This window comes from Pteronotus mesoamericanus, unplaced genomic scaffold (genome assembly GCF_021234165.1).
Source record: "Pteronotus mesoamericanus isolate MK-2021 breed Mesoamerican mustached bat unplaced genomic scaffold, CSHL_Meso_final contig_90, whole genome shotgun sequence".
In the NCBI taxonomy this organism is placed as follows: domain Eukaryota; kingdom Metazoa; phylum Chordata; class Mammalia; order Chiroptera; family Mormoopidae; genus Pteronotus; species Pteronotus mesoamericanus.
In genome coordinates this window covers 14,948,614-14,966,517 of record NW_026555277.1, presented here as the reverse complement: position 1 = coordinate 14,966,517, position 17,904 = coordinate 14,948,614, and the positions used below count along the sequence as shown (strand labels likewise).

Sequence of the window (17,904 nt, the reverse complement as noted above, 5' to 3'; positions counted from 1 at the left end):
TGATATCCTTTTTACTGTATGCGATTTCCACTATTTTTTCCCAAGCAGAAAATGGCAAGTCTTCAAGTTTCTTTGGGAATCCAAAATCTCTCTTGAGGCAAATTAGGCATCACATCTAATACAAGTAAAAACCTTTGATCCTTTGCGTTCTTAGAAAGTTGCTACTCTTTAGGGTGAAATGCCTAAGGTTGTCCACTGTATCAAGGTCATTCTATTCAGCTGCATAAGCAATTCCTTTGGTAGATGACAGGTTTTCTACAACACTAGCATTATTTCAGCAGGAGAAGGTAGCGTTTGATGTTTTGCAATTTCTATTACACGTCCACAGAACAGCTCCGGACATTACCTCAGGAGGAGGGGTTAAGAGAAGGAGGAGCTGTGGCTGAAGACATTTAATGACAGAAAGAATAGAAATTCAAAGATTCCTATGCAGTCAGCCCTGCATACCTGACTGTACTCCCCTCTCCCCAGTATTCTTTCACATTAATTTAAAAATATTAGTACAAAATTCTCATAAAGTATATGTAATTTCATTTAATTTTAGTCACAAAACAACATCTCCAAAATGACGAGGATATTGACAGCTTGCAAAGTGGTGAAGACCCTGAAGGCTGGTTTTGGCCTTGCCAATGTGACAGCACAACATCAATGGAAATTTTCAAGACCTGGCATTAGGCTCCTTTCCGTCAAGGTAATATTCCCATATTCATTACTTCTGATTTAATTGTATGGGGCATAGTTTAGTAGGATGCAAATACTAATTTGAATGTACTTCTGAAGTGCTAATTCATTAATATTTAGTTTACTATAGAACCAACGGATTCATCTGATGCTTATTTTTATCTGTTCTGAGTAAAAACAGAGCAATTTTCACCCAATGGAAAAGAAGGGTCACAATTTCTATTAATATGTGAAATTTAAGTGTTCTGTTTAGAAAGCAAATATTTTTAAAGGCTCTTATGGCTCTACTTGGATACAAACACTTCTGTGCATGGTTTGGTTTCAAACATGGGGTTGCTTATATGTTTATAAATCACAAGACAGTGTGTTAAACCCACATTCTGTATTGGCTCACTGTAAACTTTTCTATTTTAAAATGTCATTTTTTTTCAGAAAAAAATTGGAAAGAAAATATCTCTCTAATTTTGATATCTGCAGATCATAACCTAGACAGTGATTTTTCTTTCTCCTCTTAGCCCTTCTGTAGAAGGTCAAATTTATGAGTTTTAGTTTGGAGGTTAAGATACTGAGACAATTAACAGCTGAAAATTCTGTTCCTTGGAGTGGATCTATAACTGAGGAACAGGTCCAGGAAGGGAACATGAAGTGCTCTTCTTTTGCTCCCCTCCTCCCTGCTGAGTTATGAAATACCATGGAGAACTTCTGTTCCTTTCTATAACTTTATGAAGAGACTTATTACCAGAGAAGTCTGAAATTACTCCATGGGAACTGTGCTAATGAAGATCACCTTCTGTGAAAATAAAACTTAAATAATCACAGTAGTTCCTTAGTAGTAAGAGTTATAAAAGTAAAGTAGGAAAAAAAAAAGCCACAAGCGACCTCTATTTCTTGATATAAAATTATGTTATAGTAGTTTTAAGTATTCTGCTCATACTTTTTGTGCTCCCTGGGTTGACTAAAAATCCTTCAAAAGCTTCTACAGCTTCTATTTCGTAGGTTGCTCCAGTCATGATTTGATGCTTGTAACCGAGTGACATTTGTGGGCTCAGTCATGCCCATAGGTTCTTACTAATAGGCCTCTACTAACAGGAATGGGAAAAAGGATAGGAGTAATGGGAAAGGAAGAGATAGTCAGATGGACAGGCAGAGACAGCGGATGAGAAGTGAGAAGTGGGAGAGTGCAGAGGGAAAGGGAGGGAGAGAGAGAGAGAAAGAGACAGAGAGAAAAGTAACTCAAGATCATGGGATAAAGTATAAAAAACTAGCATTTTAAACTAAGAAATCCACAAACAACCATGTTTTGGATTCAGTTTAATGTAACAGGACTGCAGAAAGGAGACATGTCCTAAAGCATCATCAAAGATACAGTGAGGAACTATAAACTATGAGAGTATCTGGTTTCAGTTCAGTGTTAGTGATACTGTATGTCAAAGGTACTGCTTATAACTTCAAAGAGAATAAATAGTAATGAAAAAAATCACCTACAGTTAGATGTGTCTTCTAAGAATGACAGAGCTTCAATCTTCAGAGCTGTGTCTCTTAGAATGTCTACCTTTCTCACAAACATGGGTAGGTAGGAATAGGTGTAGCTCCATCAAACATCAGAAAGAGAGAAATTGAGTGACTACTTAAAATGGCATAGATGTGAATGGTTTAGAGGCCAATTCTCTAAGATCCTAATAGGAACTCTAGATAATCACAACTACAACTACCACTACAACCACAAGAAAACAGTTTGATTATGTGGACGGACTGCTGTGAAAGTAGCTCTTCTAGCTCACAGTGGCAGGTTGGTTTCCAGGGTCTGACAAAGTTCACAGCTAAGAATGACAAATTTGTAGGAGAAATAAGCTATTCTTTCATAATGTGAAAGCCATCACTACTCACACTCAATCATTTTCGACCAGAGTTTCAGAGGAAATAGTGGTTCTTCAACATCACAATAGTGAATTAAAATTCTACACAGCAGTCCAAGGGGAATTTTGTTATTATTCACTTCTTTGGAAACAGTCTTCAACCGACTTTTCTTCCTTCCTTACTTTTAAAACTCCACTCTCTTAGAAAAGATATCCAAATTTACTCTTTTTCAATGAACTTCACTGTTTAAAGATAGTTAAAATCATTAGGATGCAGTTATATAATGGTTAGTGAAGGGCAATGAGGACAGTCACTAATGGTTAGTCACATTATTGCTAGTTAGAGACAGTAAATGGGTTTTGGAAGATATACTGTTATTAGATCTATTAACACTGCCCTATAAATTGGTTGCCTTTTCAATGTCTTTGGAGGTCACTTTTCCTCTCCCCTTAGTGACAGAGAGAGTGGATTAATGGCAGTGACACACTTGTGCTTTTATGTGACTCTTCCTTGCATAATTGTTTGTGGCTAATATTTATATATTCCATCTTGCTAATAGACACAGTTATATCTCATGGGAAGAGGAAAGAAGTTCAAGGTGCCATACATTTTAAAGAAATTTGATATCGAGTATATATGAACAACTACCATAAAATATGAAGGTTTTAGACACCATAATCTCTTCCTATCTGTACTGAAGGTACTCAGTGTTCATTATTATATTCAGCCAGTTGCAGCTGTGTAGTGGAGAGCACACTGAATAGGAATAAAAAGTTCTGGAATCTAATCTCTCTTTTGCATTTATTAATGCTCTGAACTTGATCAAGTCATATATTCTCTCCAAACCTAAATTTTGTCATCTGTGGTGTGGAAATGATTCTTGCTTTACTCAAAGGATTGTGTGACCATCATACATGATCAGTACTTAAAAATCTATAAAATATTTTAAAAGCAAAACTGGATACTTAAAAAATAAATTCTGTTGTATTCATTGTAGTAGAAGGACATAGTAGAAAGTTAGATAGAATTTCTATACATTATTACAAAGACAAGGTGTATGATAAAATGTCTCAAATATTTATAATGGTGATTTTTTAACCTTTGTCTCATATTAAACCTATCTCTAGGAAAGTATTGCTTATAATGAATTAGATTCAAAGATTATGAAGCAAATAATTTTGTTCCACTATGGTGAATTCAAATTTAAAAGTCTAGATGGATAACCTAATATCCTTTTTCATTAATTCACTAATTCATTATTCAACATATAAACATGTAACTTTTATCCTGATAGTATGTAGGGAAAGTAGGTGGAAATAAATGGATAATTAGTGGATAGTATCTAATTTCAAGAAACTTACAAATGAAAAAAATCTGAGTTCACAGGTCTTGGACCATCACCAAGACTAAATAGTTTTATTTTTACTTGTAAATGAATTTGGAAATTGAAGGTATTAAATTAGAAAGTTTAAGCTCCCTCTGAATAGAAAAGGGTTCAGTAAGCACTGCTTCTAACAGCAATCCACTAATTTTTAAAAATAGTGACTTGAGTTACAATTAAATCAGGAACTCAGCTGTCCAAGTATCCTTCTCTCTGGCACTTCAGATACAAATGAGTCCCAGGAATCACTATTCCTTTTGAAAGATTTTCATTTTGTAAGATATTATATTCTGATTCTAACAGAAATATCTATTTAGTTCAGTTCTGAGGAGCTATTGTGATTTGATTAGAATTGGCAACTACAGATACTCCTACAATTAAAATCATTTAGTTATATTGTAGTAGCTTTAAAGACATTCATAGGAACTAGATTTTACTGTTATGTTGGAGCCTCTGTACATATTAGGATTGGGGGTAGGGCTATGGTTATCACACTTTGAAAAATAACTTTTATTAAACTTATATTAACAATAGGTTTTAGGGCAAGATTGCATCCATGATACTCCAAATTACTGAAATAATAAATTATGTTCCAATCCCAAATGAGCTGCTGCAGAACTAGTTGGAATGGATGAACAACTTTACATATTTTTGGTGGACAATATTTTTCCCATGGGGAGCTAGCCTTTTTTTTGACCATTTTTATTTATGTACTCCATGTTTAATATACCCTCTCTCTAAACTATAAGCTCATTTGTTTGTCATCAACAGTGTTTTGGTATTTTGAGCTTCTTTACATGAAATCCTTGAAAAAGCTCTTGCTGAACAGGGCTTAGACTGGGTTGGGGAGGGGAATGAGATACTAAGGTGCAACATTGGAAGAGCACTCCCTACCAGGGCCGTGCCTGCCTTCCTTCAATTTTGCACCCTGGGGACCTCACTCGCCTCACCCTACTCCCAGCCCTGCATTAGAAACTAGGAATTCAGGTTGGGGAAATGCCAGAAGAACTGGCCCTAGTCTTGGACTCAGGTTTCCTCCCTTGCTGATGATGCATCAAGCTTCTACTTAACCATACTTAGCCAGACTTGCTGCTGCCTTATAAAAGCTAACTCAAATCTCACTGCTATAGAAATAGAGAACATTCCTCTGCCCTCACTTCTTCATTAGACTTTCTTAATGTTTCTGACTTGTACTAAAGGTTGGGGATGTAGTAGAGGGTTTCTAATATCTCTTAAGAAATGGTCACACCTGAGGTCACTTCAGGGTTTCAGGAGTTTGCTATGTAAAACTGATAGTGCTTGATGTGATCAGGATTCCTCAGGGTCTGCAGTGATGGAGGACTGAAGAGAAAACCACATGGGCCAGGGTCACACTTGCTATGGGCCCCCTTAGCCCTAGTGATCGCAAGCTTACACTTGACTCTCTTCATTCTATCCAATGTGTTCAAGTCATGAAAACATTTTCAAGCCTTCTCTATTATTTTTAATTTTTTCCCAACTTAATAAATGCCTTTTAATGGTTTTTAATATTTAATAAGGAGATTATTGGTTAATATGAAGTTTCTACAAATGAATCAATAAGGTTACTATATCATCAAGAATTTTACTGAACAAGTTTGTTCTATGGTGTAGAATGAAATATAAGACCATTTTACATTGTTATCATTAAGTAAAAATTACCTTACAATATTGGAGATACCTCTCAGATTCATAACACTGTATATAGCAGATGCCTACCTATGTACTTATTAATAAACCTTTAATTTATGAACATTTTAAATGGAATTTTTCTAAATGTTTTCTAATTTTTTTCTAAATGTATTTTATTTATAATGAGAAACATAGAATAAAAATTACTTATAAATGTGACTCATTTGTTTATAAATGCACAAAACATAGAAGTATTCAGGGAAATTAACCTTGTAATTTTTTTCCCCAATACTGGCTTACGTTTAACCAAAGGCAGATAACTGAATGTTAACTTAGGATGTTGTAAGGCTATTAACGTAGGATGTTGTAAGTCTATTAACGTAGGATGTTGTAAGCTTAATTGATTACCCCTGTTAAGGTACTTTGAAATCCTGAAATGTTGACATTATAACTGCAGCAAAGTCTTGTTAAATATCCTAGACATAGCAAATTGCACTGTAATTCTGAATTGTAAGTATCCATATTTTGATAGTATAACTTTGAGAATAAAAAAAAATAAGATTTCACCTACCAATAAAGAACATTGCAAGATTTTAACTTTTTATCGTATTATCTATACCAAAATAAACTGAAATGAATTCTGGCTTTAAGCTCCCTTCTTGTCAAAACTTAGATCAGATTTATTTTATTTCTTAAGAGGATGAGTACTGACATGAACTAATAGCTAAGAATCATCAGGTAAGCCAGAAATCAAGTATATTATATAGCTTCAGGCCTTGCTGTAAATGGAAATAAACACATGGGGCTTCTACTTTTTCTGATATGCAAATAATTTACATATCCAAATGGTTTAATAGCAATGCAGTCAGATTCCCAGAATAAATCATTTTTATTTTCACTCTAGCTTAAATGGATTGTTGTAGGTATAATGTTTTAAATTCAAATCTTTTATGAAACTTATTGCTCAATTAGTTTGAGGCTTTAAGTCCAATCCAGAACATTCTATCAGTGAATTCTCACACCTAGGGGAAGAAACAACGCTCTTCTTCCCGTTTCAGAGATGTGGAAGGACTGTAGTTCACACAAGGACACGATGCCTGTTTTTGCACAAATATATAGGCAGCGAGTCTTGTTAGAATTATAACTGGGCCTCCAACGCCACCTGTATCTTTTAAATTTGGCATTTTGGTACTGTGCTTGTGTGTCTGAAGGCATGGTGGCTTCACCTGGCTTCAGAACACTCTAAATCATTTCTCCTGTTGTAATTTTATTGCTTACTCAAGAGCCCATTTATATACTGTACTTTATCTTCATATAAAATGAACTATGTTTTTCCACTTTTTATTGGTTGCATTTAGTGAACAGGTTGTTTAAATGAAGAATCAGTAAGGATTCTTGTTTTATATGGCCATTACTAATTCTTTAAATAGGATGTTTCAGGGCAATGTTGTTTAGAGTTGACATATTTCTTCCACTTTAACCGAAATATTCTCATGTATTTGTAACAAAACGTGATGTTTTTCAGTTTTCAAATTGTATCTTTCTTATATAGTCCTGTAAGTTCCACGTATGCTAAAGTGGAACATAACATAATAAATCTAACTGCCTTGAAAGAGGATCCAAAGAAAACTGATTCAAAATAAACAATCAACATCCTGAAAGCTGGCTCAGAATGATGCTGGGATGTGGAACAATACATGAACAACAAGTAGTTGATTTTTAATAACATTAATACCAAAGGCAAAGGAAAAGCCTAAAAACAAAAATAAACATTAGGCTGTTTCAAAAACTTTCATAGGTTACATGATACATTTTGTTTGGATTTTGACTGCTGCTTCCTAAGACTAAGCCCTCTAAATCAGTTGAGCACAGCACCACGGACACATTTTCAAACGTTTTTGAAGGAATTTGGCTGCGAGGCTCCCATCAATAGCATCATTCTTACTCTGAGAAATGCTTCGAAACATCTGCCCTTTTAAACTTGATCTCAAACTGAGAGTATTAGTATATAAAATTCTGGTCATTTATTTGTGGTCCCATAAAGCTAGTCAATTATCCTACTAGGAAATGAAAATAGAGCCATAAATGTAGGTTTACAATGTATTTTAAGAAAAAAATGAAAAGCCCTAAAATTATGAATGATTAGGGAAAATATCAGATCTGCTCAAATATGTTTTGAGGACATCATTAACAATAAAGTACTTTATGATATAATAAAACAATAATAACAAAATACATAGCAGACAAATGAACAAATATTAGGAATTTATTGGAATTTCTGTTTATATACAACCTCCCTCACAAAAATGTATTTTCATCAGAAGTTATTATAAATTTGTGAAAGAATACCTAGGTTTTACAAATATTAGAATGTAAAACATCCAAACATTTCTCACTTTATCAAAATGTTCATTTTAAAACTAACATACTCAGTTTAATTTACAGAAGAATAAAATTGTAAAATAAAAGATTAAATGGAATAATTACATTATAACCTATTTAAATATTGTGTGGAAAAATCTACAATCTTATAGATATTCTTCCTTTAAATTTGCAAATACAAGTATATTTAGTATTATTAGAACATGGAGACCACTGATTTCAATCTTTAGTCCTCAAAAATCATTAATGTCACAAGGAAACACAATTTTTGACTAATTATTTTATAAAGTAACTGGCTCCCAGATCCACAGTAGCTGTACACTTCAGGCTAAAGGAGATTAAACTATAAGTATAAACTAGTCTTAATGCATTTCCTTGCTATCTACATTGGTTACAAATCCTCCACCCATTTTGTGTGTGTGCATGTGTGTGTGTGTGTGTGTGTGTGTGTGTTTGCATGTGTGGAGGGTAGGGGGTTGTTTTTATGTCTTGCAACATAATTATATGGATGGGAGAAAAATGCAATACTGAAGAGTTGTAGATATTAATTGCAGATACAATTTAAACATCAGTTCAAGGTCAATCAAGAGACTTTTGAAAGGTATAAGGAAATTTCTGTGTGCGTGTTTGTGTGTGTGTGAATTTCATTTTAGGCAGTTGCATGTTGACCTTGTGCTTGGTGCCCACCAAAAAGTGAATGTCCGCTCTTGAACATTGGGCAATGTGAGGGCACCTAAGGACATTGGACCTTGACTGATGTTTAGGGGCTGTGTCATATTCACGTGAAGTCTGAGCTAATTCTCATGTGCTAGGGATACATGGAGAAAGGAAAACACTCAGATGTCCTGCAGTGCTTTGCATTAGAAACCCCATTAATAGCAGAACGTTATTTCTTGAGACTCTCAAAAGCCTTTGGATTCTTATCCTGAATTTGGATTCTTAGAAGAAACAGATGTGATTTCAAAGTTGTTACTCTGGAGAGATATTAAGAAAAGATGAGGGAGAAAGAGAGACTGGATGGTGGTGGGGAGAGAGAGACGGAGAGAGAGGGAGACTAAAACTCCAACATCTTAATATTAGACTCACTATCTTTGTATTATAAAGATTTGTATGAGACCCATCACTTCTAGAAAAAATATTGAATTAAAAATTTATGTTTTAGATAATAGTTCAACCAAAAATAAGACAAATGAATTAAGAATTTAAAATGCAATTAAAAATTATATCAAGTATAAAGTGAAAAAATACTTAATAGTATCAATATTAGAATAAATAATGGGGCACATAGGTGTGGAAGAGAGTGTATGCTTATCTTTTGTCTTTTTTTTCTGTTGTAACTTTTCCTCTTTTACTGAATTCATTAGTTAATCATTTAGCAGTAGTCTGGTAAACAGTTAGTTATCTGACTAAAGTAATTTTTACTAAAGTGCGAATAAAGCTTAATTATGATAAAATGGCTTTATAAAAAGAAATTGCTGTATCCACTTTCATCTCTACTTGGTGGAATATGGAAGAGAAAATACTATTGAAGCCGGTGTCCTTTATTTTCTTACTTAGTCTCCAGGAAATAAATCATGTGGAATTAAATATAGCTATACATTTCCTATCTCTTCTCATTTTTGTGAGCAGAGTCTAAGAGGAATAGTCTAAATATGACTGGGAGCAAAGCAAGAGTGTGATTTTAGAAACAAAAGCAGAAACAAAAGTAGAATTATGCAGCATCTTTGCCAGCTGATAGCCATTCATTCATTCATTCATTCATTTGCAAGGTCTTTACTGCTGGTAGGGTTTTAGGGGTAATAATCACAACTTCCCCTCAGCTCTTAAGTTTAGACTCAATTGAGAAATAAAACATAGCATTCAAATAGATAGAGATGTGAGAATCAGCTTTATTACTGCTAAAGTTGTTTGGAAAACAGGGCTTTGAATTGTAACCAAACGTATTCATTAGCAGCTGTAGCTCTACCGCTTTGCAGTACACCTGAGAACAGGTTTCTTTGAAAAGAGAGTTAGGAACTGAGCCCGTCTTGCTCAATTCCATTCCTTAAAGTCACCAATCACTCTTATTACTTCTTCCTTGTGACCAGGTATTAAATGACCTTTCCAGAGTCCTCGAAAATTAACTTCATGGGCCAAGGTATGAATTCAGAGAGGTGCAAAATAGTTTTCTTAACCACCCACTGTGCGCCAGATGCTGTGCTGTGTGCTGGTGATACTGTGTTGGAAGAGGAGGCAGGCTCTCTCTCCTTGATGTTGTTTGGTGTTGCATATAAACTTATTGGATAAATTAGTCTTATAGTTGGATATAAGGAAATAAACTGGAAGTGCCAATTATTGTTTAAACTTAGCTTTGGAAGTGACAAGTCCTTCACTGCTTGTTTGGTACAAGGATGATCAAGTTTGGGTGTCTAACAAAAGATAGAATTTGGATGGGAGGAAAGAAGAGACGGCAGGAGAGCGGGTAAGAACTCGGGCATAACAGAGTCATTATGCCAAGTGGCCCTTCCAGACTTGTTTTTCTGACACAGTCTTCAAGGCATCTGAAAAGTTGACCTTCAATAAACAATTGATCAGAAATATAAAACCAAAACCAAAACTAAGCAAAACACAAACACCCCCCCACACATACAAACCCCCCCCAAACAACTATTAAAATCCATGTTTCACCAGGCAAGGTGTGGGAGGGAAAGAGAAAGCCAAATGGCAAAAGGTGAAGAATGGTCAAAAATTCTCCTCTCCAGCCCAGTGTCATTTGTACTCCCTCCACAGAGCAGGGTTTCACACAGTCCCCAATGCATAGGGCGGTGCACAGGCTGGAAGGACGGGTAATTGATTGCCCACAGTCTATATTTTTTTTCCCCTAAAGCATCTGCTCTTCTCACTGCTTTTCTCCAGAGGTCTACCCTCTCTATACATACAATAATTTATCCCCTGGATGGATAGAAAATTATACTCTACTCTTATCCTGAACTATCTTTTAAAATTGGATTGCCATTTAGATTATGAGTATATGTATAGAAGCAAATTTGGGGAGCAGTTACTTAGGAAATAGTATATATAAAATATATATATTTAAGTATATAGAGATTTCCAAGTGAATAATTATTTTACCTTTCAAAATCTGTGATCTAAGCATTTACCAAACACGGTGTACTTTACTTTTTTGAAATGAGATTTCCACATAGAAACATCATCCCCTGCTGACCCTTGTGCTAAGGGTCTCTTTTTACCTTTAATGGACCATGTATGTTGAGTGATAAATAATAGTAAGTGGAGAAAGAGCATTGATTAATTAAAGCTGTTTAACTATCCCTTAACTGTTAAGCTGAAGACTAAAACATACAATCCAAAGCAATTTTTATTATATTTCAGCACTTCACTGCCAATTTGGTTGAGTCAATATGAATAAAAGTAGTAATAACAACATCTAAATAATCCTTTGACTTTGAGGCACTAAAGTCTAAAATTAGATAATGACTTAAGTTAAAATTTTTGTTGACTATGATATTGAGAGCTTGAGAGTTAAAGAATATTCTTATGATTTTATATGCATTTAATTAGTGATGAAGAAATATAGTGTAATACAAATGAGTACTCAGTTAAAAATAAGCCACAAAGTGGGCCTGTCACACATGGAATTTAATTTACATAAAAGTTTCACTGAGAAAAGTAACTGGAATATTAGTGAAAGACCCAGAGGGGAAGAAGCAGAATGAAGAGCTGTAGGACATGTTAAAACAAAAATAACAAAGAAAACCCCAAAGTAGCCAGGTACAAATAATGGTTCTGTAAGTATGCATATTTTGGAAGCAGAAAAGTTGTTCTCCATATCTAGTGAGAGCAAACCATAGTAAAATCCTTCTCAATTCTACCAAGATTAAACTCATTTCAGAATTTTTTGCTTGTATTGCTCTTGTAATGATTGACTAAGAAGTATGTGGCAGCAAGGTAAACTCAGTTTTCAAACTGAGCAAAGTGAATAGTACATGTTGATTCAAATCAGTTTGGTAATAAAAAAGTAAAACATTTTTAGTGTTCAAAATAACTTTCGATCCCTTTTGAATGAGGGTTAGACTTTTCACTTGAGTTTGTTAGTGCAAAAATATGTGAGAATAATGTGAGAAATGTAAAATAATTTTTCATCAAGGTTCACTTGTATAAAAATTCGCCTAAAACTAAATAGAATAATACAGGATTTTCATCGTTAATACATATTTTAGAATACATTGGGTAAGGAGAGCTCTCTCACTCTTTGTCTATATTGAAAAATGAAATAATGAATGAAACAGCTGGTTATGTATTTCAGATACTGTCACCCTCTTTCACGTGACATATCCAATAAACGGATAGAAATAATCCTTGGTTTTGAATTACCATGATTATTTGTCTCAACTCAGTATGTACAGCATACTCAATATGTCGTCTGGTATAACCATCCACTGACCTTTTCCTTCTTTACTTCTTTATCTCTCAATGACACATCTCTTTCCTGCCATAATATCTTCACGTTATGAAACCACATTTAAGATATTAAAGAAAAGCACTGTTAAACCTAATGAAAAGGCAACTCAGAACAGGTATTTGCTTATTTTTAAATTCATATCTAAAACAAACTAAAAATCTGAATGTGTCATTATGCTTTTCAGTATTTTTTAATGTTATTTTCTTCAGATTGATACTCAACGATTCTTTATCCAACAAAAATTAAAAGGTTGCCTGCCCTGCACCGAGCACTGATGTTGGCTCCCCTGAGGGACACACCAGTGAGTGAAGCTGACCCGAAGCTCTGCCTGTGTGAAGTTCGCCCCCTGGTGGGATGAGGCAGATATTTTACGTACAGCGATGAATGATGTGTTAGGAGACAATGAATGCTGTTAAGAGACTAGGCTAAGGAGAGAGAGTGCTGTGAGGCATATTGTCAGTTTAAACAGGGGGGTTGAGGTAGGTGTCCCCAGAAAGAGGGTGACTTTTGAGTAAAAACTTGAAGGAATCTTTAAATTTTGGACTTCAAATTCAAAATTCAACATCAGTTTTTTTTCCTTAAAATTTTTATTTTTATTACTTAAACCATAGATGGAAAAGTGTAAGGATTTTTTATTAAAGAGAAATCTCCCAAGAGAAACATGATATTTTTATGTGTCTTTGTATATCCAGGTGGCTTAGCGATATTCTTTTTGAGTTTTCCTCTTTTTTATCGTCCATGCACATACACAGCCCTTTTAGTATCTGAGGGAACTGGGGACATTTATCCATGAGCTTAGCAGGGTAGTTGGCACATGTTGTGACTTGAATGTCTGAACTATCTTGTTGGAATATTCATTTAATTAAATACTCATAATAGAGGTCCTTTATTTTGTAGAACTCATCTATATAATCTTTTGGTTACTTTTGGTTACTTCTGACATTCTACAAGTGTAGATATTTCTCTTTATTAAAGTTTCATTTGCATTTTCAGCATTTAAAATACCACAGTGCTCTGCCAGTAGGCACTTAAATTATAACTTAATATTGTAGTCTAATTCCTGGGCTACGGACTTCTTTTTACTAGGACAGAGGCTACTAAAATATCTTATGATAGTAACAAGGTGCTTTCTTTTGGATTTGTTGGAATGAAATAGCGGATGGGGAACTGTTAGCTAGAAGAGGGGATTCCAAACAATAGCTCTTTGTTCAGAGTTCCTCCATCAATTCAGAGATAAGCAGCGCTCATCATTTTAAACTCATTGGAGGCCAATGTAGTTAAGTGGAATATAAAGGGTACTATAGGCAATAAACAGAAGCCTTGTAACAATATAAGGTGTCGTGGGAAAGAGGATTGGAAGATCTATAAAAGATGCCCAAAAGAACAAAAAATATAATTACAGGAGCAAAAAGACATATTGAGCACAATCTCAGGGACTATTTCCGGCAACAGTAAATGTCTTCTCAAATACAGCTTTAAAAGGCGGAGAGCAAAGTTGAAAACTGATCCCATAGAGAGAGAAAGAAAAATATTAAATCAAATTGTAGGAACAGGCTAACAAAAGTTAGATTTGTCTATGCTAATTTTTACCTTTCTTTAAAATAATTAAGCAATGGCTAATCCATAGATCAATTTGAAATTTTTAGGTAAGAAGAGGATAAAGTAAAAGAAAAATATAAGTAGAGATAATATTTTAGGTAGGTATGGTTCAGCATAGGGTGGATAAACTCATATATAGAAAACAATTGAAATTTGCAGTTAATGCAAGTTTTGTGAACTTGTGTGTGTTAATGCAGTTATTTTAGATTCTATCAAAGTTACGTCTTCTTTGAGAAAATGGTTTCATATTTTTCTTTCTATTTTATGAAAGTACCTAGGTTATACATGAATTCCTTGAGAACAGAAAATAACACTTCAGTGGAAAAATTTTTTTTGACACTGACTTTCCTTTACTTGGACCAAAATGTTTCACCTAGTGAAATATCAAGTGTTACCTGGGGAATTTTCCCAGTGAACATACCGTATTGAGAACTATCGCCATAGATGTTTGAAGAGCTTATAATAGCCTTCAGAAATATGCTAAACATTATGCTCTTCCTAAAATCATCAACTTCTGTCTTGAATTATAAATAAACAAATGATAGTTGACCTAATAAAATATACAATAATATGTTAGTAGAAGAGGTAATGTGAAAAGATGATTTCTTGGATACAGGAGCAGAATTCAGAACTTGTGTGTTAAGCTGACCTCTCTGCAAGCAAAGTCTTGTCTTCACTAATTATAGTGGTTTCCTTTGTGCTGATTGATTCCAAGAGCTTTTTTGGTTTCGTGGCTGAGTCAATAAACCATAACTATTTAAAGACAAAGGGCCAAACTTGAGATCTCACACGCTGGTTCCAAGGTTATGGGTAAAACAAAATTTTACCTCAAAAATAATTTGATATGCTAAGAAAAGGGCAAAATTCTTTTGACTAACTCTTCCCAGGTGCACACATACATGCACTCATACACACAGACATGTATAAAGTGGGCCGCACAAGGCTTTGTCCAACCTTTCTCAGATATAGAAACCTGAAATGCACTGCATTTCATTGCAATGCATTGCATGCATTGTACCCTGGATTAAAAGTATATATACTGACCTGTTGAAAGGAGTATCTTATACCTATCAATCTTAATAAGTAATCCTAAAATAGTTTTGTGTATATATTAGTTAGTGTGTATGTACATGCACACATAGACAATATTTAAACCCATGATATATTGGTTTAAAGATAATCACACACTACTTTACACTGAAGAGAAATCATTCCAATGTCAAGAGACTTGGGTACTTCTCACATGAAAAGGGTATTGTATTTCTACAAAGAAGATCACTATAGAAAAATAATGCGGGTGTTTCACACTTGAAAAGCTGAGTGCATGTTATAAAGCTAGAAGATCATCAAAACAGCGGTCTAGAAATCATTTATTTTCTCTTGCATACCAAGGTGTGTGTGTGTGTGTGTGTGTGTGTGTGTGTGTGTATGTAAGAGAGAGGGAGAGAGAGAGAGAGAGAGAGAGAGAGAGAGAGAGAGAAACAGATGGCTGTGAAGGAGTGAAAGTGGGTGGCAGGATACAAAAGGATTAGACACTGTGGGTCCAATCCTCAAAATGAAAGGGAAGGGAAGTAGGAAATTGGTATGCTTCTATCTTTAATGGCCATATTTAATTCTTGCATAGAGAACAACAGTACAATGATCTCCCTTACTTCAACTCAGGACCAAACTTCTTTTATCTATATCCCTATTTATTTCCTGATTCCTTTTAAAGCAAATCTCAGATATCATATTATTTTATCCTTAATCATTTCAGTACTTCAGTGTATATATTTATAACAATAAGAACTCTTTAAAATATAACCCCAATATCATCTTCAGTCTTTAAAATATTCTATGAAATATTATTATGTAAATTTCCTCAATTATTACAGTTTGTCGTAATTTATTTTTTAACTATGTTCCAATTATTGTGTCCTACAGAGTTTAAGAGTCTAGATTTTGCACCTCAAGGTGTGGTTTAACACATTCCTCTTTCTCCTGAACTTTATGGACATTGAGAGTTAGATATAAGTTATTTCAACAATAGAATTTAAAGTATTTATGAGGAGTGGATGATGCCTACTTTTAGATATGTTTCTCTAATTACCTCTCTTCTAAGCCAAGAATTTTATAGAGGCTGGTTCCAGGATTAGTATGGTGAAGTAATCAAATTCAGAATGCTTTATAATTTAAAGAAAGAATCAGACATGAATATAATTAACTCTACTGAAAAGCAAAATATGACATATTTCTAGATGTTCCATAGTGCTTGCTTTTGTGTCGGTATTAACAGAGAGTGAAATTTCAGCCTCTTTATGGCCACAGAGCTGGTGGCGGAGGCAGCCCTTGGGACAAGCCCATCAAACTCAGGGGTTCTGTGGAACAACCTGATAGATAACCTTAAAGATTCCTTCTAGCTCTAAACCTCGGAGTGATGATGAGCTATATGGTACAATTCACAATGTTTTTGCAAACTCATGAGCTTCCTTTAAAGCAATACTTGAGCAAAACCAGGGAATATTAAGGGGGAAGACACAGCATTTCCCCTAAATGGGGTATTTTTGGATTAACAATAACTCTACAAATGGACTCAGAATAGACAATGTATCAATATGCTTCAGTTCCTCTTTAAAGCAAAACAAAATAAAACACCTGCCAGTGGCAAGAGTCATACATTTGAAGAAAAGTGACAGGTAGAGCAACCCCGAACCTAGGTGGTAAGTCTTCATCAGATACACTGTGCATTTATGTAATCGGTTTGTGTATTGTACCTTTGGGTTTTGTTTTCACCTGGTTGTGCTTTACATTTTGTATTCCGCTAAGAATCATGAATCTGTTTCTTTAGGCACAGACAGCACACATTGTCCTGGAAGATGGAACTAAGATGAAAGGTTACTCCTTTGGCCATCCGTCCTCTGTGGCTGGTGAAGTGGTTTTTAATACCGGCCTGGGAGGGTGAGTAATGGTTCTGATCCAAGGCTTTATTCTTTCTCTATGAGGAGGAATAACTGGATGATCCTACCCATGGTGGGAAGCTGCAGTCACTGCATCATGATAAGACTGTATATTGTCCTGACGTCGCCCCATGCCTGTGCACAGCCTACGGCAGCCATTCTGGAGAAGAGGCACAAAGTCCTCCTGGTTGCTGGAAAGGAAAGAGAACATGGACACCTGTGTTCCCCTAGGGGAAAAATAATTCTAGAAACATAGGGTGCAGGGACACAGGTTATGTGAGATTATCAAATAGCTTCGGCAAGGCGAGGTGCAGGTCTGATTAACATGAAAATTGGAGCAGGGCAGAGGATGGGTGGCACGCCCTAGGGCCCTTCTGTTAGTGAAATTAAGAATCAGCCTTGCACATCTAATATGAACTACCCTATGAAGCTAAGGCAGTCCTTAGGTATTTATACAATTTTTCACTCTAATAAGAAAGGCAAAATAATAGATACGGTTATTGTTTTGAAGTATTTGACGGGACACCAGGTGCATAGATCTGATATTTTCAAAATTTATCAATTGGGACTCAACTTAGCTGTTAAGATCTGCTAAGAGATGTATTGCAGCAAGGATAAGAGTTGCTGAAGAAATCCTGTAGCTGTTCTTATCTAGCCAACAAATATTTGTTCATTTGAGAACCAGGAGGCTGAAGTTCTGTTCTCAGTTCTAGTGATAAGTGATTATGTGATATTGAGAAGATCACTTAACCTTTCTGAATCCTGGTTTCCACAAATAAACACTGAGAGGCTGGATTAGACAGTCATTTACAGCTGGGAATTAAAAAAAATTATGAGACTTTAAAAAATGACTAGAGAGTTTCAAGAGGTTTCCATTAGAGATTCAATAGACTAAACTATAAAATATTTGATGAATTCTTTAGTGAAATTCAGTTAGCCTTATAAAGACAAAGAGA

At 34.8% G+C, this 17,904-nt stretch overlaps 1 protein-coding gene across 1 annotated transcript in view; it reads left to right on the top strand.

The window, feature by feature from the left end:
- Positions 1-404: 404 nt before the first annotated feature.
- The window catches only part of CPS1 (carbamoyl-phosphate synthase 1), a 113,211-nt gene continuing 95,711 nt past the window's right edge, over positions 405-17,904 (top strand). Inside the window, exons 1-2 of the mRNA XM_054585692.1 lie at positions 405-691; positions 16,840-16,949. Of these exons, the coding sequence (XP_054441667.1) occupies positions 566-691; positions 16,840-16,949 (236 nt within the window). The 5' untranslated portion in view covers positions 405-565. The remainder of the gene's footprint in view (positions 692-16,839; positions 16,950-17,904) is intronic.